This window comes from Pseudonaja textilis, chromosome 4, assembly GCF_049901715.1.
Source record: "Pseudonaja textilis isolate UNSWEBS1 chromosome 4, rPseTex1.2, whole genome shotgun sequence".
Lineage (NCBI taxonomy): Eukaryota > Metazoa > Chordata > Lepidosauria > Squamata > Elapidae > Pseudonaja > Pseudonaja textilis.
In genome coordinates, this window is record NC_141993.1 from 26,106,623 (window position 1) to 26,124,980 (window position 18,358).

The 18,358-nt window shown below is 43.0% G+C and overlaps 1 protein-coding gene across 3 annotated transcripts in view; it reads right to left on the reverse strand.

The window, feature by feature from the left end:
* PDE6C (phosphodiesterase 6C) overlaps positions 1-18,358 on the reverse strand; it is a 42,590-nt gene that overhangs the window by 16,998 nt on the left and 7,234 nt on the right. For 2 of the 3 annotated variants that reach the window (XM_087932433.1, XM_026710511.2), the window contains exons 2-11: positions 16,818-16,970; positions 13,340-13,429; positions 12,929-13,069; positions 11,435-11,509; positions 10,470-10,534; positions 10,302-10,368; positions 7,170-7,217; positions 5,798-5,947; positions 3,180-3,323; positions 3,017-3,085 (exon numbers count right to left, since the gene is read on the reverse strand). In XM_087932433.1, the coding sequence (XP_087788559.1) occupies positions 3,017-3,085; positions 3,180-3,323; positions 5,798-5,947; positions 7,170-7,217; positions 10,302-10,368; positions 10,470-10,534; positions 11,435-11,509; positions 12,929-13,069; positions 13,340-13,429; positions 16,818-16,970 (1,002 nt within the window). The remainder of the gene's footprint in view (positions 1-3,016; positions 3,086-3,179; positions 3,324-5,797; positions 5,948-7,169; positions 7,218-10,301; positions 10,369-10,469; positions 10,535-11,434; positions 11,510-12,928; positions 13,070-13,339; positions 13,430-16,817; positions 16,971-18,358) is intronic. The other variant, XM_087932434.1, reaches the window with a different exon arrangement.

An 18,358-nucleotide genomic window follows, 5' to 3' on the forward strand; every position in this document is an offset into this window, starting at 1 on the left:
TGCTCTCCTCTGCAGTCTTTCTAGAATCTCAACATCTTTCTTCTATCACATTGACCAAAACTGGATGTGGTGTTACCGGTGCAGTATAAAGCGAGAATACCATGGGAATTCAAATGAAGGGAAAAGAAATATAAAAAGGTATTCCCCCTCCTCCAATTCATGAAAATCCAACAGAAGAAAGTAACATGGTATAAAATGAGGAAACACAGATCGTAATGCAAACTCTGCTGTTTTAATACATGATGTCACAAGCATGAGCGAAAGGCACCAAACTAACTTTTGTGTTGTCACAGTTGGTTCTTGAATAACCTAAGAAAGTCTGCATGCCAGGAAATGCGTGCTCATTGTTCTGACAAGGTCTCTAGATTCAACCATACTATTGACAAGATCTCTAGATTCAACTGGTGCTATTGTTCCAGTTGGCGAATGAAAGGAATGTAGCCTTCATTCAGTGAATGGCCAATCTAGAATCGACTTAATTGAGTCAGCTCACAAGGACACTGGAACATTTAAATAGGTTCCTTGGATGGATGCTAAGCTCAGGAGGTTTTACTATGCAATCAACCTGAGCAATATCAATCTTGTGACTTACCAAAATAGAGTTAGACAGGAAGGTCCAATATATGAGTGACAAGCTCTGGATCCAAAGGTTCAACTAGATTAGAATATTACTTTGAATACCATGCAATCATGAAAGATGGCAAAGGGAACTAAACACCCACATGTTATAAAGTCTACTTTGTAAAGGCAGAAATAGTAACCATTTATAACAATAGAGGAATCCCTAGGTAACTATTACAGGTAATTGATAACATTAGGAACTGAGGAGTTTTCTTACTTATTGTTTATGGTACATTTGTGAATTACATACAATTTATAGCCCAAAGGAGAGGAAACACTGAAATGTGATGCGAGGTAGAGAAAAAACAGGATAAAATGGAACATTATATAGCAATAGAGGTAGTCCACTAGTAAAATGAGAGTTCTGTATACAGATATTCCTCAACTTGCAACTATAGTGGAGAATGGAATTTCTGTCATATGCCATGACATTCATAAGTCAAGATACCCAATTTGACCAACCTAATGTTACAACATTTTTTGGCGGCAAGTATTAAGCAAACATAGAGACCTTAGAGACCTTAAATTAATGAGGTAACCATTAAGCAATCGTGGTGATCATTAAGCAAAACCATCATCTACAATGAGGTGTTTTTGCTTGGAAACCAGAAGTAAATATGCGTTTCTTACAGAAAATATTGAAAATCACAGTCAAATGCCTACAGGACACTGTAAAGAACTATAAGAATGTCTCCAAAATGTGACTACATGAACATGGGAGTGGAGGAATGGTCAGAACTTTGAATCCAGGTCTTAAATACGGTGGGTTTTTTTTACGGGAGATGTATCATAATTTTGAACAGTCGATAAACAACCAGTTATAAGTATATAGAGAATTAGATGGCAAAGAAACCAGGTGGACCAGGAGTAGATTATAAGATATGAATATATATTTGAGTGGTGTTTGTGTATGTGTTTACTTACCTACCTACCTACCAGGCTTTAAAAATCAAAAAAGTACCTAACGGGAACCTGGCAGTGGGTTGGGAATTGGAAATCACTGCAGGTTTGAATCATAGGCTCATAATATCTGATACCAAAGTCAACAATGCGTCCATTTACAAAGCCAATTGAAGCATCCTCCCATCCCAAAGTACATGAGAAAGTGGTAAAGTTACTTTCAGCTGGAAGTTACTCTAACACAGATTAGTGAAGCCAACTAGTTCTACCCAGGAAGAATTATAACCAGTGAATACTGTTGGTACAATCTATTCCATGTTACCATGATTTAAGGAACACTCTTATCCTTGTAAACCAATCCAAATCAGAATGAAGATGACCCATTCAGACTAGTAGGTAATTCTATTCTGCCCAAATTCTATTCTGGAATGATTCTCAATTTATTTCCTTTCACCTAAGTGGCTAAAAATTCAACAACTGCTTTAATATTCTTGCTATATCCACTTATGGAAAACAGAAGTGTATAGGTGTAAACAAGCCAGGTTCTTGTTTCGTTTTGCAGCAGCTCGTTCCTGATACTTATTCTGAGATACCTCAGGGCCATGAATCAGTTCCACTCAGAAAAATGACAGTCATAAAATGGGGCACCTGCTTTATTCCATTAGAGAGTAGTGTTCCAAACTTTCTTAGAGATTAAAGATTGGTGGCATGGAACCATAGATCTCTCTATGAAAGCATTTATGTCTATGTCATATAGGTTTCTTACCATGATTCATATCCTGCCTTTTAAACATGAGAAAGGAAGAATTTAAAAAAAAGATCCAAGGCATTAAATTTAAAATTTAGAATACTTTGGGACAAACAAGGTTCTAATAACATTTGTTGGCCCACCCTTTATCAAGGTAGAACTACAGTTGGTACAGTTGGTAGAAATGGCATCCTGGTGTCCTATGTGGCTATGCATTTATTTATTTGTTTGTTTGTTTACTTATTTATTTATTTAAAAGATTTGTATGGCTACTATTTATAATTTATAATCAATCTCAAATATTTCTTGCAGAGCAAAGTGTCAAATAGGAGCGAGGGAAGCAAGTTGTCTTCCTACCTTTTTAAAGTTATTATTATAAATCAATGGTTAAAAGTGCACCTTCCTACTTGGGATGTGAGGTTACAGAAATTTAATTGGTAGTTCTAGTTAAGACAGGTAAAAGAAATTAAACTTGATTAATCTACTCAACTGTCCAAAATGTAGCAGTTCTGACTACATTGCCCTATAATGGTATCTGTTACATCCTAATTCATTGTTCAGTGTGTAAAATTCTCTTTCAGTCCAAATAGCTATCCCTCAAGTAAAACCGACAGGCACAAGTTGAACAAATAAAATTTAAAAACTCCTAGCTGGTAAATAAATAAATTACCAAGAATATTTCCACAGTATGGAACCATGGTTGTATAGGCTTAAAGTTGACATTTAAGAAAACATGTGGCTACTTACCAGAATTTTAATAAGCTCTTTCTCATCACAGTCTTCAAAATTTTCTTGATTCAATTTTTCTTGGCATTTCTTAAAGTAGGGAGCAAAGAAAATAAACAATTACGTTTGGTTCATCCAACAATAAGTTTCATACTTCCACCCAGGATGTGCAAGGAACACTCACCAATATACTTTTAACTTCTGCAGGTGTCGCTTTTGTCTGATACATGAGCATTTCCTGAGCTATATCTTTCCGATTTTCCATCTTATTCAATTTTTCATATGTGTCAGGATTTAAGACAGACCATCCAAGGAACTGGGTAAGCATCTGAATTGACAAAGAAGTAGAGCTTTTCAGTGTGACTTGTCTGACATATTTCAAATTTTGGAAAGGCACTTAACCAATTATACTTTTATGCTTTTCTTAAAAACACTTCCAAAGATGTTGAATGATATATTGCTAATTTTTAGCAATGTCCCCATATGAAAGAAAAAGACATGAACCATTCTATTAGTTTGACACTAAATCAAATCCACAGCCCCCATTTAGGTTTCATACACATCAAGAAACCTTTACCCATCAAATCTTCCAAGTTTTATCATATCTATGTTTTCACGTGTACAATGAACATCTCTCTGTAGGTATATGTGCTGGAGAAGGAGTCAACATGCCTGAAGAGGAGTCTTGCCTGATTATGGCATGTTATGTATATCTTATTCAGTTTTGTAGGCATAAGAATAGAATAGAATAACAGAGTTGGAAGGGACCTTGGAGGTCTTCTAGTCCAACCCCCTACCTGAAGTACCTATACCACTTCAGTCAAATGATTATCCCTTTTAAAAACTTCCAGTGTTGGAGCATTCAAAACTTCTGGAGGCAAATTGTTTCACTGATTAATTGTTCTAACTATCAGGAAATTTCTCCTTAGTTCCATGTTGCTTCTCTCCTTGATTAGTTTCCACCCACTGCTTCTTGTCCTGCCTTCAGATGCTTTGGAGAATAGCTTGACTCCCTCTTTTTTGTGGCAACCCCTGAGATATTGGAACACTGATATCATGTCACTCCTAATCCTTATTTTCATTAAACTAGACATAAGCAACACCATTAGGAGAATGGATCACCTCATCTGTTTTAGGACTTCAAAGGTAGGGATCCTAATAGAGCAGGCTGAGAGGAAGAAACTACAGAAAGATTGGGAGAAAAGGGATGGATTGCACAATTTGGGGTGTTTGCATGGTGGCCCGCAACAATTATGCAATAAAAGTTTATGTGATGACCTTAAAATCACGTTTCAAATATTTGTTGGGGAAACATGCCACAGAGTCAGTGGAGCCGCAGAGAAAATGCCAAACTTTGTAGCTACCTACCTACCTTCAGGAAGCTGCAGAAATTAGTAGAGGATGGAAAAAAGATATGTAGGGAATGCCATGCCCTCAAGGCCATTTAGAGCTATAAAAGTTAATAACCAGTAATGTCTGGGAGAGAAGGTGGCAAAAAATCCAAGCTGGCCAATACAATTATCAATGCCTCAACCCTTTTGTGTATGTCTGATGTTTACACATACAAAAAAGGGTGGCCGTTGATTGCCAGTTGCTACTGTTATCTTCACACACACACACACACACACACACACACACACACACACACACATCAGTGGTGGGATTCAAATTCTTTTACTACCGGTTCTGTGGGCGGGGCTTGGTGGGTGTGGCAGGGGAAGGATACTGTAAAATCTCCAGTCAGAGGTGGAATTTGTCCATTCTCCGAACTACTCAAAATTTCCGCTACTGGTTCTCCAGAACCGGTCAGAACCTGCTGAATACCACCTCTCTCTCTCTGTCTGTCTGTCTCTCTCTCTCTCACACACACACACATGCACACGCATGCACACATACTGATGATCCATCCATTCGTTATCAGCTGTCATGAACTCAAAGGGGGCCGGATGGGAGGGAGGAATGCTTCAAGGGAAAGGAAACTACTTCACTGTATCTTTCCAAGATGAATTTCAAGGACAATTGGCTGGGAATGGATGAGCTGTTCCAAGGCAAAGCTACACTGGAAGTGACCGTTCTAAAAACATATGGTTTGAATTTGATTGGACATGGAGGGATCAGTGATGGGAGGCAGTGGTGGGATTCAATCTTTTTTTTACTACCGGTTCTGTGGGCGTGGCTTGATGGGCGTGACAGGAGAAGGATACTGTAAAATCTCCAGTCAGAGGTGGGATTTGCCGGTTCTCCAAGCTACTCAAAATTTCCACTACTGGTTCTCCAGAACTGGTCAGAACCTCCTGAATGCCACCTCTGATTGGAGGCAAATAAGAGAGGGAAAAGTTAGACCTGGGGTTTCTGATACGTGATTTTCAGTCCTCGCTGTAGACGAGACATTACTGTAAATCACTTGACTTCCAGTAAATTATACCTTTCCCGATAAATGGAGTTAAGGATTGTTCTTATTTAGAGATTCAAGCTGAGGCAGGACTGACAGATAGTGAGGTTATGGATGGTAACTTTCATGCTGCCTTTTACTTTTACCAATATCCTGTACTAACAGCTACTACAGTATATTCCACCACCTTTATTTTCAATGTTTATATAACAGTGAGTTGTACCTAAGGACACAGCCAAGGTATTAATTCCTTTCTTGCAAGGTAAACCACAGCTTGTAAATTCTATTTAAAGGACTGCAGTGGAGAGGATCAGAAAGAAACATTAGCAAGCATGCATACTTATTAGTTCTATTTTTTTTCCTCCAATGCCTTGCTGTCAGCTGATAAAACCCACCAACTTTGAACTTACTTCAGTTATCTGTTCGTCATATTCATCGAAGGGTTTGGCATCTTTCCTGTTGTAAAAGGTAGCTACGCCTACAATCTCTTCTTTTTTGTTTACAATAGGTAAAGACAAGACATTTTTGACGGTCCAGCCTGAGTCATCTACAGGTTCTTTCTAAACAAAAGGAAAAGGAAAAGGAAAAAGAAAGCTATAAAAGTAATGTATGGAGACCAGCACAGCACGCATGGTGCATGTACCGTGTTTCTCATAAAATAAGGCCGGGTCTTATATTGTTTTGAGCCCTGAAAAAATGGCTAGGCCGTCTTTTTGGGGGTGACTTAATTCCCCCCCTTGTATCCTCATCTAGAGCGCCCCGCGGGCAGCCTTGCCACCAGCCGCTCCTAACAGGTGATCATGGCGAAGCGCAGAGAGCTCCCTACTCCCACCAAACACCTTTGCTGCAAACCCAAGATCTTTGGCACCCGCCGCTGTTGCTTTCCCTTCCGCCCATTCCACCACCACGTTTGGAGCTGCCACTTCCGTGTTTGGAGTGCCGCTGCCATTTGGAGTGCTGCTGCCATTTGGAACACCGCAGTCACATTTGGAGCTGCCACTTCCGTGTTTGGAGTGGCGGCAGCACTCCAAATGGCAGTGGTGCTCCAAACAGCAGCAGTGCTCCAAATGCGGAAGCGGCAGCTCCAAACGCAGCGGCAGCTCCAAATGCGGACATGGCAACTCCAAACAGCGGCAGTGCTCCAAGCAGCGGTGGTGTTCCAAATGCGGAAGCGGCAGCTCCAAACACAGCGGCCGCTCCAAATGCAGAAGCGGCAGCTCCAAATGGCAGCGGTGCTCCAAACAGCAGTGGTGCTCCAAACGTAGAAGTGGCAGCTCCAAACGCGGTGGCGGCATGGGCAGAAGAGAAATCAACAGCGGCAGGCGCTGAAGGTCTTGGGTCTGCCACAAAGGTGCTTGGCAGGAGTAGAGAGCTCTCCGCACTCTGCCATGATCGCCCATTGGGAGCAGCTGGTGGCGAGGAATTGCTGCCCGTGGGGCGCTCCTAATGGCAAGTTCCCCCGCCCTTCCCCCCATTTTGCATGTTTTAAAATAGGCCTAAATTTGGGGGGAGGGGCTTAATTGCTGCCCGTGGGGCGCTCCTAATGGCAAGTTCCCCCACCCTTCCCCCCATTTTGCATGTTTTAAAATAGGCCTAAATTTGGGGGGAGGGGCTTAATTTCAATTTATAGAAAACATGCTGTGTCTTCCTATTGGGGGAGGTCGTATTGTTGGAGAAACACGATACCTAGGATAAAGGCATAGGGTCAAAGTATACAAAATAAGAATGAATGCTTTCATCTATTTGCTTGTTGGCTTGCTGAGCCAGTACAAATGGCACTACCTGAAACGTGAAGTATTCGTCAGCTGCTGGATTCATCATATTACAAATCTAGGGGAGAAAATAAACAATAAAATTAGTTCCTACCTATCAATATTGGCATTCATGACCACTAATCAGGCACAGGTAGGTCCCATTGCTACCTTTCAAAGAGGCATTGTACAGTTAGTCCTTGACTTACAACAATTCGTTTAGTGGACCACTTGAAGTTACAAGAAAACTTGTAACTTGAAAAAAACGTGACTTGTGACCATTTTGCATACTTAAGACCATTGGCGCATCCCCATGCCATAATCACATGATCAAAGTTCAGATGCTTGGCAACTGATTCACATTTACGACGGTTGCAGTGTCTCAGGGTCATGTGTTCACCTTTTGCAACCTTCTGACAAGCCGAGTCCATGGGGGAGCCAGATTCCCTTAACAACTGTGTTGCTCACTTAACAGCTGCAATGATTCACTTAACAACTGTGCTCAGAAAGGTCATAAAATGGGGCAAAATTCCCTTAAGAAATGTCTCGCTTAGCAACATAAATTTTGGGTTCAATTGTAGTCCTAAGTCAAGGACTACCTGTACTCTTTTTCTATCTTACCTTTCTTAACAGGTATTTATTAATTAGTTGATGATATGAAAGGAAAAGTTGGAAGTCATGTGAACTGTAGGGAATGCTGGAAGGGAACTAATGAGCACACTTGGCCTATAGATGTTGTGGTTCGCCTGGCAGCCTGTGCAGATGGCAGTGGAATCGGACAGTGGGGAAGAACGGGGATCAGTCCAGGGAGTCTGAAGAGGACTCAGACGAGGGTCCTGCGTCCAATGCAGAGATGGGGCCAGGACCATCTGGGAGTGGGGTGCTGACTCTGGAGCCTCTGGAGTCTGGCAGCAGCGAGGCAGAGGAACAAAGGGAGCCTGTTCCCAGTGAATGTATGCACAGAACTGCTAGAAGGCAAGAGCAGCTAAGACAAAAGAGGAAACTCGGGAGTAAGGCTTGCAGGTGATTGCCCCTCCTATAATGTATAAAGGACATGTAAAGGTAAAGAAACCTTTGTAGGAAGCAAAGTCATTCATTCTGTTTGGATTAATCCTTGAAGCTCTGTGTGGACTTTGTACTTCGGTTGGTTTTTTATCATTCATTTGGCACTCTAGTTGTTGGCAGAAATTCAAAGGGAAGAAAGGTGAGTGCTTATCTCGACTGTTTGGGACTCATTACTGAAATAAACCAAGCGTTGTTTTAACTAAGCTTGTGCTTAATTACGGTCTCTGAAAGCCTTGGTCAGAACAATAGAATTCAGTGAATGGGATTGTGCTTTCCAAATTGGAAAAAAACAAACCCCATTTGCCATTTTCCAGTTCACCTGAAAGTGGATAATGATACAGGTAGTCCTCAACTTATGACCACCATTGAGCCTAAAATCCATGTTGCTAAGTGAGACCTTTGTTAAGTGATTGTTTTTGCCCCATTTTACAACTTTCCTTTCCACATTTGTTAAATGAAACTGTTCTGACCCAAACCCTTGCCCAATAAGGCAAACAATAACCAAAGGGAACATAAACCTTTTAATGAGTCTTATGAATCCCCAATTAAAAGGCTGCTGCAAACTCATTAACTTTGATAAATACAAACCTTGTCAAAACTGTATGAGACTGCCAAGAATCACAGATAAGAAATATTTCACAACACAACATTCTTCAAATACCAACTTAAGATACTGTAACATCCATGAGGCTGAGTTTCAAAACGTCTTTGCTTCCTGCAAAGAATGTTCTCTTCACAGCTGGCTTTTATCTTCTTGAAGGAGGGGCCATTACCTTGCAGCCTTACTCCCAAGTCACCCGTGCTGCTGCAACTGCTCTTTCCTGCAAGCAACCCTGAGCGCATACGCACTTGGCACAGGCTGCTCGGGAACCTCCTCATCACTGCTGCCAGCCCCCACAATCTCCAAAGGCAGCAGTCCACTCCCTAATGGTCCTGGCCCCTCATCTGAGTCCTTGCTCTCCTCAGCCATCCTCACCTGCAGCCAGCTAACCACAACAGAATCACTGCAGTTCTTAAATTAGACAAACAGTTGTTAAGTGAATGTGGCTTCCCTATTGAGTTTGTTTGTCAGAAGGTCACAAAAGTGAATCACATGACAGTGCTACCATCATAAATGTGAGTCTGTTGTCAAGCATCTGAATGTCAGTCGTGTGACCGTGAGGGACACTGAAATGGTCATAAGTGTGAAAAATGGTCATAGGTCACTTTTTCCAGTGCTGTTGTAACTTTGAACCATCACTAAGTGAACTGTTGTAAGCCGAGGATACCTTTACTTGAAAAAATAATAGTGTACAATAATGGTCAAGCCTACTTTTTAGCCTAAATAAGTCTTCAATGCCTTATGGTCGTTCAGAATTTTTGAACTAAAATTTGATTGCCAATATGGTCTGCCTACAAAGCAATACAGATAGTCCTCAGTTTACAATTAGTTGCTTAGCAACCATTTGAAGTACAATGGACTCCCCCAAATGTACTTACAGCGTGGTTTCACAGTTCCATACTCCATGTCTTGATATGGTTTGCCCCAGGGGTCGGCTTCAAAACTTTTTGCAATGGGTTCTCTGCCCAGTTGCTGGCAGCGGCCATGGCGGGTGAAGCCTAGTCAGCCTCCTGCACCATGGCAGGCGGGGGTGGGTGGGTTATTTTTGCCCTCCCCAGGCTCCAGAGGCTTTACTCGAACCTCTGGGAGGGCGAAAACAGCCTCCCTGGGCTCTGGAACAGAGGTGGGTATTCAGCAGGTTCTGACCAGTTCTTGAGAACTGGTAGAGGAAATTTTGAGTAGCTCAGAGAACTGGCAAATCCCACCTCTGACTGCAGATTTTACAGTATCCTTCCTCTGCCATGCCCACCAAGCCCCGCCCACAGAACCGGTAATAAAAAAAATTGAATTAATTTGATCACAATTAAACAGCCTAACTGCAGATGAGGTAAAAGAGGGTTGCAAATAATTGTATCACAATGTTCTTCCTTCCCATGTACAAGATTGTGAAAGGAAAATGATTAGTTCCAATGTGAACATGTAGATTTACACATAAAGCACACATAGTCAGCACATAGCCCCAGAAAGAATTGTAGGGAAGTTACATTGGGAACTTACAAATCCATTTACAGCAACGTAAGTTGGTAAGCCACTGACAAGACACCAGTGATCTGCAGGAGGTGACCTTAAGACAGAGAACAAGATTAAAAAAACCCCATCATTTCATATTAAACCATGAACTCCTACAGCCATTTACTATCTGAGCACCTAATAAGAAGCACTTACGGAATTACTTGGATTTGTTCTTCTCCATGTAGTAAATAATCGATAATCTTATAGAAGTTAACTTCCTAAACACAAGGGAGGAAAAGCAATACAAGAATCTTACAGCAATTAATTAATGAATGAATCAATTAATGAATCAATTATGCATTTATTTATTTATTTGTCAAGTGATTATAAGATAACAGGTATAAGTATAAACATAGTTATGAATACATGAAATGGATACATATAAGAAAAAAACAGTAGGACAGGAACAGTAGGCATGTTGATGCGCTTATGCACGCCCCCTTCAGACCTCTTAGGAAAGGGGTGAGGTCAGTAGTAGACAGTATAAGGTTAAAGTTTTGGGTATTTGGGGAAGAAACCACAGAGTCAGGTAGAGTATTCCAGACACTGACCACTCTGTTGCTGAAGTCATATTTCCTGAAATCAAGTTTGGTGCGGTTTACCTTGAGTTTGTATCTATTGTGTGCTCTTGTGTTGTTATGGTTGAAGCTGAAGTATTCATTGACAGGTAGGACATTGCAATATATAATGTTATGTACTATACTTAGATCGGACTGAAGGCGGCGTAGTTCTAGGTTGTCTAGGTCTAAAATTTCAAGTCTGGTGGCATAAGGTATTCTGCAATGAGTAGAGGAGTGGAGAACTCTTCTTGTGAAATATTTCTGGACTTTCTCAACTGTATTAATATCAGATACGTAATGGAGGTTCCAGACTGATGAGCTGTATTCGAGTATTGGTCTAGCAAATGTTTTGTATGCTCTAGTTAGTAGTGTGATATTGCCGGAGAAAAAGCTATGCAGGTTTAGGTTAACAACTCTTAATGCCTTTTTGGCTATGTAGTTACAAGTAGGTTCTAGCACTCAGATCATTAGAGATGAGTACTCCAAGATCCTTGACAGATCAACATTCCACAACATTCCACAAATTGTAATTTGGACAGATGAAATATGTCTACTCACCCGACCATCAGGGGTCTTCGGTCCTTTGTAAGGCTCTGCTTCTCCCAATTTAATTGGCCATTCATCATAAAATTCCTGGAAATAATTACATATTATTGAAGGGGCTCCTGAATAAAAGGAGCTTCTAAACACTTGATGTTTCTCCATATACAGTATTTTGGACATCAATTCTCATCCTTGGCCATCGGAGAAGAAAAAATCTGTTTCCGATAGGTTGCCAAAATCCTAGAAAACTCAACCATGTATACTATAAGCTCAGTACACAGCAGCCTCCACAGGGAAGAGAAATGCGATGGGTGGCAAGAATAACCTTGGGAGACGGAGGGAAGAGCTGCAGCCAGGGCATTGGGCGGACACAAGAGAAATTTCAACCTGTCTTCTACAGGTGGAGGTGCAGAAAGCATCTCAAAAGGGACCCTCCCTATTTATCTAGAAAGTAAAGCTAGGGGAGAGGGGAGACACCAAGATTCTGTGACTGTAACCTTACAATAAAAACAGTGTTAGTACTCATGGATTTGGTTTCCTCTCTGGACTCTTGTCAAATGACTGAGAATAACATCTGTGGCTATTATGAAATGGAAATCCTGTCTCTTGTGCATTGTATACCCAATGCATGTGAAAGGAGGGCAGAGCTTGTCTCAGTCTGTAGTCTATTTTTGAGCCCCTTGTCAGAATCTTTGGACCAGGCAGGACAGCACTTAATATGGTTAAAACTGCGGGGTCCTCGGTGCTCTTTGAGTTTGGTAGTTTTCTTGCAGATGTTTCATTACCAGGATAGTAACGTTAGCACTACCGATATTATCATGAGCTGATGATGTTATGTAGTCTGGTAATGAAATGTCTGCAAGAAAACCCCCCAAGCTCAGAGGTTTTCTGATTTTTCTTTAAGAAATTTCACTTCTCGTCCAATAAACTTCTTCAGTTCAGAACTGAAGAAGCTTTATGGCAACCTGGCGGCCCTCAGCTCCCCAGGGATCACCATATCAATGCCGAACTTAGTCCGGACACCCAATCGGCATAGCCCACTGCAACCCAGAACTCCTGAGCTCAAGCAATCTGCTAGCCTCAACTTCCAGAGTAGCAGGGTTAGAGGCTTCAATCTCTGCACCCGGCAGTTGGATGAAGAGAGAAAGGTCTTAGAAAAGTCAATTGCCTTTATATTTTTTAAAAAGCACCATGACCTGGATAACCGAGAGCCTCCATAGATACATTCAACCTTAGAAAGCACTAAGGAACCCACAGGTCCACCCTGGCTAAAACAACAGGGTGGGCAAGACTTGTCTTAAACAACAGGTTTCTGAAAGACAAATAATGTTTCCATTCTAAACATACTTTATCTGAAACTATATCGATTGTAATAGAATTCATTTGCAAATATCATGCTTTTCATTTTTTGTTTGCTTGTTTATGGCTCAGTTATTTCTGCGTGACAAGAGACTTTCCTTGGAAGCAAGGAACGAGGAGTTTTACGGTGATAAATAAAATTATACTGACCTTCTCTTTGGTCATATCCAGCAAACCAATGGAATATCTTTCGCAGTTTAAATGTTGTCGAATAGTGTACAGGGCTTTGTGAAACTGTCGCTCAATATCTGTAAGTTCTTCAAATACTTTGTTGGCAGAGCATAAAAGTATCTATTGAAGAGAAGGCAGGATGTGATGGGGATAGTATTTTAATATGTGGCTGATGCGTGATAGAAAAAAGCATGATGACGTCTGTTCAAACATTCAAGATATTTGTGGCATTATCTGGTAAAGCCTATGATATAATAGGCTGTTTGGAACTAACATAGTTATCGAACAAAGGCCTCTTGGCATCTCTTGGCAAGAGAAAAGATAAAGCCAAACGATCCGTACAAAATAATTGCAGTTAATTGGCTATTAAAGTAGATAATAATCATTTACCTGACTCTTTCTAAGTTCAACATTATACAGGTATGTAATGTGGTATTGTTTCACAGCAAGTGAAAGAAACTGAATATATTTATTAAAGACCTGCAAAAAAGAAAGAAAGAAATGTACAACAAATTATTGGATGCTATCAGTGTTTTCTCAACCTTGGTGACTTCAAAATATGTGAACTTCAATTTTCAGAATTTCCTAACCAACCTGGCTGGGAGTTTAAGTCCATACTTTTTTAAGTTGTCAAAGCTGAGACCAGATTTATGCAGTTGCAACTCCATGAGAGCGAGATGAGTGGCAAATAAATTTAATAAATAGACGATAGCAGCTAGATAATGAGATAGTAGGGAAGTTAACCTCATGGTTGCCTGACTCTTACTGGAAGAATTTGACCTTCAGACAGAAGGCGATCAGGGTCTTGGCGTAGAAGGATTGATAGAACCAGCGGGAGGTGAAAAGAGAGGCCAGCCTAGAATCACTATGCAACAACAAATGAATTAAGTCCAACCCCCTACCCTTGAGGGACAGTGAGCCTTGCCTAACTCAAACCAAGTACTGACTATTGGTTGAAAAGATTCTTGTGTACAGGCCTTTAGCAACAAATCAATTAAATTGAACCTTCCCATATGGATGGAGTCTTTTGCACTTGACACTTGGGCCAGATGGAGGGGGGCGAGCTTTTTTTTTTTTTAATTTGGCTCCCAGCGACTCTTAAAGTCATCACTCAAATTAGGGTTTTCAACTTTTTCTTCTTTTTGGGGGGGGACTCAAGTGCTAAGATACAAGTTACACCTTGAGGGAATGCTGCTTGACACACCAAGTTTTAGCATCAGAGAAAAAAACAGGGTAAAAAAAATGCTCCTGCTAATTCTAGTGCTATCATATATTCTGCTCTTGAAATAATCATAGTAGAAGTAAATAATACTAAAATAACAGTAAGGTAATAACAACTACCGTGTTTCTCCAACAATACGGCCTCCACCAATAGGAAGGCCCAGCATGTTTTATCGGCATAAAATCAAATTAAGCCCCTCCCCCCAAATTAAGGCCTATATTAAACATGCAAAATGGGGGGGAATGTCAGGGGGGGGCTTGCCGTTAGGAAGTACTTTTGTTGCATACCCGGATATGGTGCTACCTGCGTTGACTTTGGCATTGGTGGGGCACTTCATATCAGGAGAGCTTCCTCCACCATTGCTTTCCCCTCTCCCTTGCTGCCACCGCATTTAGAGCAACCCTGTGGCATTTGCCGCAGCCAAGCGCAGCCAGCCAGGGCTCCTCCCTGCAACTGGAGCCTGGCGGAGACACTCGGCTTCAGGCGCTCCTGTCGCCGCCTTCCCTTCGCCTTCAAAGGCAAAGGCAATTCTTTTAAAAACGACACCATACTACCGGTACGACAAAGACTCCCCTGCCCAAGAGGGCAGCCCAACCCCACGTGGGGAGGCGAATCTCCCGGGGCTGCAGCGCAGGATCGGCCCACCCCGGGAGAAGTGCCCAGCCACCATCCCTGCCTGGCGCCGGGCAGAGCGTGAAGAGCTTCACCTGGGGCGCCCAGTGCAGCTGACAGGCGGGCCCTCCTGCCCAGCAGTGGAGCTCTCGCCAAGGCAGCGAGCGCCTCCCTGCCGGGCCCTCCGCTCATCCCACCAGGGCTGCGCCGTAGCCGTGTGGGCTGGGCATAGCTGGGAAAGTGAGCCGTGGGTGCGCGCCCACCTGCCAAGTGAAAGAGCCAGGCCGCCCCAAGCTTGGCTTCCTTCCCAAGTCCCTCCAGCCCAAACCCGAAGGGGCCACCGGGAGATGCTACCTGAGGCAGTGATAGCGCCCACCCATTCATGGACAGGGAGGCAAGGCGACGGCTTGCGCTGCATCCTCCTCTGAGCTGAGCCCCGCCGAGTCAGTGCCTCTGTCTGATGCCCGTTCCACTGCAGCGTTTGGAGCTGCCAGCGCATTTAGAGATGCCTGGGGATGGGGATGGGATGGGCGAGGGGTGGAAAGGACGGGCAGCTTCAGGCTCTCTCCACCGGCCAGGGAAGCAGTGCTGCCATCACCTCGCCTCCCTGTCTGCGGACGGGTGGCTGCTATCACTGCCTTGGGCAGCCTCTCCCGGTAGCCCCTTCAGGTTCGCACTGGAGGGACTTGGGAAGGAAGTCAACTCAGGTCAGCCTGGGTCTTTTGCTTGGCAGGGAGGCACATACCCACGGCTCGCTTTCTTGTCTCTTCCCAGCCCGCACGGCTCTGGTGCGGCTCTGGCAGGATGAGCGGAGGGTCCGGTGGGGAGGCACTCGCTGCCTTGGTGAGAGCTCTGCTGCCGGGAAGGAGGGCCCGCCTGTCAGCTGCACTGGGCGCCCCAGGTGAAGCTCTTCATGCTCTGCCCGGCGCCAGGCAGGGATGGCAGCTGGGCGCTTCTCCCGAGGTGGGCTGATCCTGCACTGCAGCCCCGGGAGATTTGCCTCCCCATGTGGGGTTGGGCTGGCCTCTCGGGCAGGAGAGGCTTTGTTGTATTAGGGTGTCGTTTTCAAAATAATTGGCTTTACCTTCGAAGGCAAAGGGAAGGCGGTGACAGGAGCGCCTGAAGCCAAGTGTCTCTGCCAGGCTCCGGTTGCAGGGAGGAGCCCTGGCTGGCTGCACGTGGCTGTGCCAAATGCCACGGCGTTGCTCTAAACGCCACGGCAGCAAGGGAGAAGGGAAAGCAACGGTGGCGGAAGGTCTCCTGATATGAAGTGCCCCACCAACGCCGAGGTCAACATCCAAGCTGTCGCTGCCTGCCCACCTGACGATGCAAGGGGGGGAATTAAGTCACCCCCCCAAATGATGGCCTAGCCATTTTTTCGGGGGTCAAAAAAAAAAGGCCCAGCCTTATTTTGTGAGAAACACGGTATAATGGTCATAAAACAAATAAAGAACATAAAGTGTGTGGAAAGATACTTTTGTATCTTGAAAAGTATTGAACATTGGCTGGTTTATGTGATAAATCATCCCTTGTCACCAGTGTTGTAGGGAGCGATGGCATCCATAGTGAAATCAAAATTCAAGATGGCAGCCATGATTGTTGGATTGATGCCCTTTTCTTGTTTATGTGCACCACATGCAGAACAACATATTTAAAAAGGCAGGGCTGGAATCACACAGTTGAAGGCTTCCTCTTAACTTTTCAATGCTTCCCTGTTCCCCCTTGCAGACACCTCTGGTAGGCAAGTGGCATCTACTGTGAATACATTTAGCTGAAATATACTTCTTTCTGCTTCAAGTTTCTCCTCCGATGTGCATCAGAAATCCATGGAGCCCATGTTAGGCTTCAACAATGCTAAAATGTAAAATGGACTCAAGCTGCTCAACGAAAGAGGTGAGATTAAGCAAAGCGCTATTTTTGAAGTGGTGTAGGGTTTCCTGCCTAGGCAGGGGGTTGGACTAGAAGACCTCCAAGGTCCCTTCCTGTTATGCTGTTATTCTATTCTATTTTCTTGAAAAAGCAATCCGTACTTACATCTTCATCCTCTTTAGAGAACTCAGAGGCATTTTGTTTATTAAGTGCCATGAAAACAGCGAGAACTTCCTTGCCCTGCAAAATGGGAATGGTGAGCATATTGTTGGTCGTGTAACCAGTCTGCTTATCGACAAAGTCCGAGAAGTGATTATTCTGAAATGAACAGGAACAATTAGTTTGTTTTTTTCAAATGTGAGTCAGGATAATCCTGAGGACATATTTCATCTGCAAAGAACTGAATCGTTACTGCTTTTCTCTAACCTCCCTGAGAGATAAGTCACATTTATCTCTTAACACGGAGAAGGGATTGTATTGAGGGAATGGCACAGTTATATAATGGTACCTGCAAGAGGACATATGGAGGCAAGTGATGAAACACACATTGCGGTATTGCAACAGAAACTCTGTCTGACCCACGCCCTTTTCCAACAAATCAAACACAATCCAAATAGAACAGAAACCTTGTAATGCTTTTGCAAAAGAACTAGCTGTGATAAGCACAAGCCTTGCCAAACTGTGCAAGCCTTGCCAAAAGATAACAGACAAGAAATAATTTGCAATACAAGAAGCTTCAAATACAAACTCAGGATACTGGAATGCCCATGAGGCTGGAGTTTCAAAATGTCTTTGCCTTCTGCAAAGGACGTTCATTCACAGCGGGCTTTTATCTTCTTGAAGGAGGGGCCATTACCTTGCAGCCTTACCCCCGAGTCCCCCATGCTGTTGTAACTGCTCTTTCCTGTGAGCAGCCCTGTGCACACGCGCATTTGGCACAGGCTCCTCGGGAACCTCCTCATCACTTCTGCCAGCCCCCACAATCTCCGAAGGCAGTAGTCCACTCCCTAATGGTCCTGGCCCCTCATCCGAGTCCTTGTTCTCCTCAGCCGTCGGCACCTGCTGCCAGCTAACCACAACAGTCATCTACATATTTGCGTGTGGTATCATAATCCAAGCATGAAAAGGGTGATCTGCTAATGTGACAGCATATTTTGTCATTTTTGCATGGGACTCTAATTAGTTCCACTCCAGGTTTTCTCCAAATGTCTTCCAGATAGCCTCACTTTGGATTGAACACAAATAAATAAATCTAATTACCCGGGTATGCTCACCTAGTGCATTCTAACAATGTGTCTTTTCCTAAAATCACATCGCAGGTGTGTAAGGCAGTTGCTACGTGATCTCTCCAGAACTGCAAAATGTGCTATTCTTCTTTGCCCCTTTTACAGAGTCATCTTGACCTGATTCAAACTACCTATGATTAGTAGATATCCTGCAGGTATATCTGTCTTCATTAATGAGTAGATATCCTGGTTACCCAGATTCAGCCAATGCCCAAATGCAGCTCATAGATGAGATACCCCTTGTTACATTGCATGTAATTAAGTTTTGTGCATCAGCAGAGAAGATACATCAAATCCCGATGGATTAATAACCCATTCTTTGTCACTATAATTCATTGACATTTTATATATTATTACTTTGTTGACATGAATAGTTTTAGATACTTTTACTTTGTTGTAGTTTTAGAAGTTATCATATAT